A 5,581-nucleotide genomic window follows, 5' to 3' on the forward strand; every position below is an offset into this window, starting at 1 on the left:
ATGCTTTTTCCCATTCATCTATCCATCCATCCATCCATCCATGCATCCATCCATCCATCCATCCATCCATCCATCCATCCATCCATGCATCCATCCATCCATCCATCCATCCATCCATCCATCAATGCATATAACCATCCATTTATCCATGCCTCCATCCATCCATCAATCCATCCTTCCAATGATCCATGCATCTGTCCATCCATCCATTTATGCATTCAGCAATCCATCCATCCATCCATCCATCCATTCATGCATTTATCCATCTATCCATCTATCTATCCATCTATCTATCCATCTATCCATCCATACATCCATACATCCTTCCATCCATGCATACATCCATCCTTCCATCCATCCATCCATAATTACATGTATCTATTCATCCATCTACCCATGCATCCATCCATGCATCCATGCATCATGTATCCATCCATCCATCCTTTCATCCATCTATCCATCCACTATCCATCATGCATATATTCATGCATCCATCCTACATCCATCCATGCATATATCCATTCATTCATACATACATACATACATACATACATATATACATGCATTCATGCATCCATCTATCCATCCATGCATCCATGCATCCATCATCCTTCCATCCATCATCCATTTATCCATCCATCCATTCATGCTTAAAATTTGATGTTAACTTTTTGTCACTGATGGTGTTTCTTGGTTGATTCATGTATATTTAGATAATTTAGTTTTATACAGGGAAAGACTTCATGTAGGCTCCATTAGTTTTTGCCTTTTCTTACACTGCAGCTTCTATCTGGACTCTTATTTTGCAGGTTTATTATATGTGCATATAAACAGATTGAAAATAAATTTTAACAAGACTGTGGAAGTCAACTTTGTCTTTTATCAAAATCTATTCTATGAATGAAACTTTTGCAATGTAATTATTGGATTTACATCAATGCATGAACACAGTTTGAAGCCATACCAATTAAATATGGCTATCACAGCTAATCAACTTTACCACACAAACAAAATGTATATGACTCAATCAGTGGCTGAGATTCATTACTAGATTGTGCATAACATTTTTTCAGATGTAACTAAAATGACTACAACTATATCCCTTCTCTTCCTAAGATGATCTAAGGTTAAAACTCTAACATGAAAAATTGTAAACAAAATGCATTCCCTCAACAAACAAACAAAAAAAAAAAAAAAAAAAAGACTGGACCTTTATTTGTGTTTTTAGCAGCAAAATTAACAATATATTTCAGTTTTGCTATGTGGGATTTTGGAGCAGTTTTAAGCAAAACTAAACGTTTAAAAGGATAATATTCTAACGTTACCTCCAAGAGTCTGTAGTAGGACAATAGAGCTCAACACTGTCCAAATGATTGAGTTCACATTGCCCACCAATGGCATACAGTTTTTGATCCAGAACAACCACAGAGAAAGAGCATCTCTTTTCTTGCATTTCACTCAGGTTCTCCCAGCTGTCTTGAAGGGGGTCATACCTGCAGATGTTGTGTAAAAAGACAAATGGAACACAAAAGCAGCATGTATTTTGCATTTTTAGATGTTACACTGTCTCACCTATAAGTGGAGTTTAAGGTGTCACCATTGCCATAATACTTCTTCCCTCCGAAGATGTAGAGTTGTTCATTCAGCACAGCCACCTCATGACTAAACCTTGCTGGCTCTGGCATTGCTCCCAAACTTCTCCACTCTATTGCCTTTTGGATTCCTGTAAAACTTTTTAATGAATTCCCAAACCAAAGCTGTCTGCTAATGCTGCGGCCACCCAGGTCTTCAGAGATCTGGTCTCCACCAATTAAGACCAAATTCTCTTTGGGTAGATAGATCCGACACTGGTTCTGCAGTGCAGTTTGAGTGGAGCAGAACTCCTCGAGAACTGTTTCGTATAGCCCAGCCAAGTTGTGATCACGCCACATGTCTTGAGACTGGACCTCTTTAAACTCTTCAAAGGTCATCAGGGGAAAATGGACAGTTTTCATGAGCTCTTTGGCAAGCTTTTGCCTTACATTGGGCTTTGCTTGAATCCATGCTACTACTGCATTGAACACAACAAGCTCAGATGGAACGCAAAGTGAGCAACTGTTCAGGTACTTAAGGAGCTGTCTGCCTGGCAGGTCCTTGAACTTCAAGGTGCATGCCACCTTTTGGAACTGCCTCAAGACAAAATCATCTGCTGCTTCGAGAAGATGTGCCATTCCATACGCTTCAGCAAATGACACCACATCCAGACAAGTGTGAGGTGTTATTTCTTGTTGAAGGAAGTTAAGGCACAAGGTCAAGGCAGGCTGGTACTGGAGCTGGATAGCTGCACTGGTGAGCTCAAAAATGCTCGTCCAGCTGAGGGGAAGAGACCCTTTGTAGGAACTACCAATTAGAACTTCAAGATCTGAAGCCAGCAGGAAAGGAAGGCTCACAGAAGCCTGGAAGGATTCCTTCATGCCCAAGGTGAACATCCCACGGAAGTAGTCACTACTGACAGCCAGGATGACTCTGTGGACTAAACAAAAAATGATGAGAGGAGCGCAACTAACATGTCCAGTAGGTGTGGTAAGTTTTTCAAACAAGGATTTTGTTGGTATACCAATTAATTTGAGAGAAATGTAACCTTGTGAGTTTAAGGTCGTTTTCACACCAGATAGTCCGGTAGACTCGGTTCGGTTCGGGACCAATATTCATGACCTTTTGTTACATTTGAGCTGGTGCGTTTGCATTCACACTGCACTGTGCAGTCGAGTCAACCTGTTGAACCAACCTATTCCCCCGCTCGCCTGTGGGGGCGCTGCACCAAGAACTACTGAAAAAAATGACACAAAAACCTCTAAAGACACGTCTTTTTCTTCTTCTGTAAATAAAAATAAAAACGAAGTGGCATCAAGTTTTAGCAGTTTTAGGAGTTATATTTTGTCATTTTTCAAAAATGGACTTAGCATGAGCAGAAGATGAGACAGAAGACCATGGAGAATATTGTTTTTCACACAAGGCAGCTGACGGCTCCATATAAGGTCAGAGAAATGCGTGTTTGTTTACCCTGCGGAGCGGGTCCGGTCTGTTTACATTCACACTGTACTCGAACCACGCTGGAGTTCGCTTCTACGGACCGAGACCTAGGTTTTAGCCCGGGCCAGAGTTCGCCTTTTTATTCCGTGACAGAGTTCGATGATGCATTCACACCTCCTCAAACGAACCGGACTTTCTAGGAAAACGAGCTAGAGTTCGATTAAAGCGGACTAAACAGGGCTGGTGTGAATGCACCCTAAATATCTGTAAAATTACCTGAATCAAATGGTTCTGTTTGATAAGTTTTATTAGACAAGGTTGCCATTATATAAAAAAAACAACATGGCTCTCGTCTTTGGCAGCTCAGAGTATGGCATTTAACACCACATGGTCTTTACATGTGTCTTGTGTGTTGACGTGATCTAATTTCAATTTACCACTTGGTATACTGCTAAAGCATTGCATTATTTCTGTTAGCAATTCAGTAAATGGTCTGATTTTGTTACTCTCCAAAATACCTACTTCAATGATCTAAGTATAAATCAAGATTTCTGTATGCAGATTTTATTTGATCTTCGTTGTATTACTTTTTTTGTTTAAAATAAACCATATATTTTGTGTACCACAAGTCTGTTTTACTTTTATCTCATTAAAAATTATCAGGCCAAATTGTCTTCCTTAATCAAATTCCTAAACAGATAACAATGAAAACATTATGAATAAAATTAATATTTTCACCACAAAACTAATGCATTATCATTGATTAAAATAGTCTTATTTAAAGCAGGATAGATGGGCTGTTGTTTTTGTTTTTTTGTAAATTAAATTAAAGTGCTATGTGTTCTCATCACTGTATGTTCCCATACAATGGCAAAACTAGTTCGCTGCGTTTAACCCATCGCCCCTGGGATACACCCAGGAGAAGCAATGGGCAGCTAAGCGCCCAGGGAGCAATTAGTAATTGGGTGTCTTGCTCAGAGGCACCACTGGGTGTGGGGATCGAGACTGGGACTTTCGGGTCCCAGGTCGGCTGCCCTGCCTCTACCCCATCTTGGCCCACTTTTTAAAAATCAGAATTATTTTATTACAGAATTGGCTGCATAAAATTCACTGAACGAGTTCCTACCATGAAGAGATCCACCAAGAGCTTGCAGAACCACATCGCAGCCCGCTCTGTTCATCCACAGCTGTTTGATGGACTGAAGACTGATCATTATTTGTTGTGCTGCAGAGATGTTTTCAGCCATACCATGTCCCCCAGCTTTTATTGGTAGCTCTTTTTTATTGGCAAAAAGGTCCAACACCCGTGGGGCACCCAGTGTTTGAGCTGCAGCTTTTATCTGGTCCATGTGCTCGTTCAAACATGATATGAGTCCAGTGTATGCAAACTCGACAATCGCCTCTAATCCAACATAATCCACTTCTGGACCAAGAGAGAGTAACCACTTGTGAACTCCTGCACTTCTGTCCGTATCTCTTCTCATGTCCACTTTACTATATGTTATGTTTCTGTTCATGTTCTTCCAGATTAGCGAGCTGACAGCAGCCAGGACCAAAGAGTGCACACATAAACTCCTCCCATCTACAGTGTTCAGAGTAAGGTCAGTGAGGATGGAAGAATCCCTGAACTTGTTCAAGGCAAGGAATACCCTTGTGGGATGATCATCTGTACAGAAAGTTTTTACCTTATCATCATCACCATCATCAACCATTGTGCAATGAACTTCCTCATGGTCTGAAAACTCTTTTTCTTGTGGGTTTTCATCAAACACTTTTTGAGTTGCCAAAGACTTTGGAACTGTTCTCTCATCACCTATTAATTTGCTACATCCATCATCTTCAATCCTGTCTCCAACGATCCTGGATTCAAATCCACAACAGCCGTTTTGCCATAATGGATCATCTCGTTCAATAGAATCTTCATGCTGGTTCTCAACTTTATTACTGGATCTTGAGTCTTGACGGTCAAATATTTCCACTGAACCTGACAGGTTTCCCTCCTTTTCCCTTCTTATATCTTCTTGTTGTCTACTTTCTTTTTGTTGATGCATGTTTTCAGCTTGAATTCTATGTATCTCTTCTCTGAGGTGATGTCTTCCATTTTGTCCCTGATGCTCCTCTTCTTCATCAACTACATGAATGAAGACCTCATCTTCCTCAGTTTCTTCCATATCCACCTCTAGCTTTCTTTCCACATTATCCCCCCAATCTTCTTCCGTCCTAGCGTTCTCTGTTTTATTATCCCACTCATACACTTCATCATCCCCTATAAATAAGTCATGCTCATCTTCTGCTTCTCTTTTATTTCCTTCAGTAAGATCCATGTCTTTCTCTTTATTAAGACTTTTCTCAAGATCTTCATCAGTTTGTACAATTATTCCATCTTGACCCTTATCCATATTTTCCCCAACTTCATTTTCATTGTCTTCCTCTTTTAGATCCTCGTCCTTGTTGCTGATCTCTTCAACTTCCTCCTCTTCCCAATCAGACTTGGTCAGTTGGCTCAGCCTCTCCGTGCAACATTTTCTCCTTCTCTCCTTGATCTTTCTCCTCCAATCCCCCCAGTCGT

The 5,581-nt window shown here is 40.5% G+C and overlaps 1 protein-coding gene across 1 annotated transcript in view; it reads right to left on the reverse strand.

Annotated features, from left to right (window-relative positions):
• The window catches only part of LOC119414952 (kelch-like protein 33), an 8,500-nt gene extending 3,776 nt beyond the window's left edge, over positions 1-4,724 (reverse strand). The window contains exons 1-3 of the mRNA XM_037682071.1: positions 4,139-4,724; positions 1,573-2,512; positions 1,326-1,493 (exon numbers count right to left, since the gene is read on the reverse strand). Of these exons, the coding sequence (XP_037537999.1) occupies positions 1,326-1,493; positions 1,573-2,512; positions 4,139-4,724 (1,694 nt within the window). The remainder of the gene's footprint in view (positions 1-1,325; positions 1,494-1,572; positions 2,513-4,138) is intronic.
• Between the last annotated feature and the right edge of the window lie 857 nt (positions 4,725-5,581).

This window comes from Nematolebias whitei, chromosome 1 (genome assembly GCF_014905685.2).
Source record: "Nematolebias whitei isolate Nwh7 chromosome 1, NemWhi1, whole genome shotgun sequence".
In the NCBI taxonomy this organism is placed as follows: Eukaryota; Metazoa; Chordata; class Actinopteri; order Cyprinodontiformes; family Rivulidae; genus Nematolebias; species Nematolebias whitei.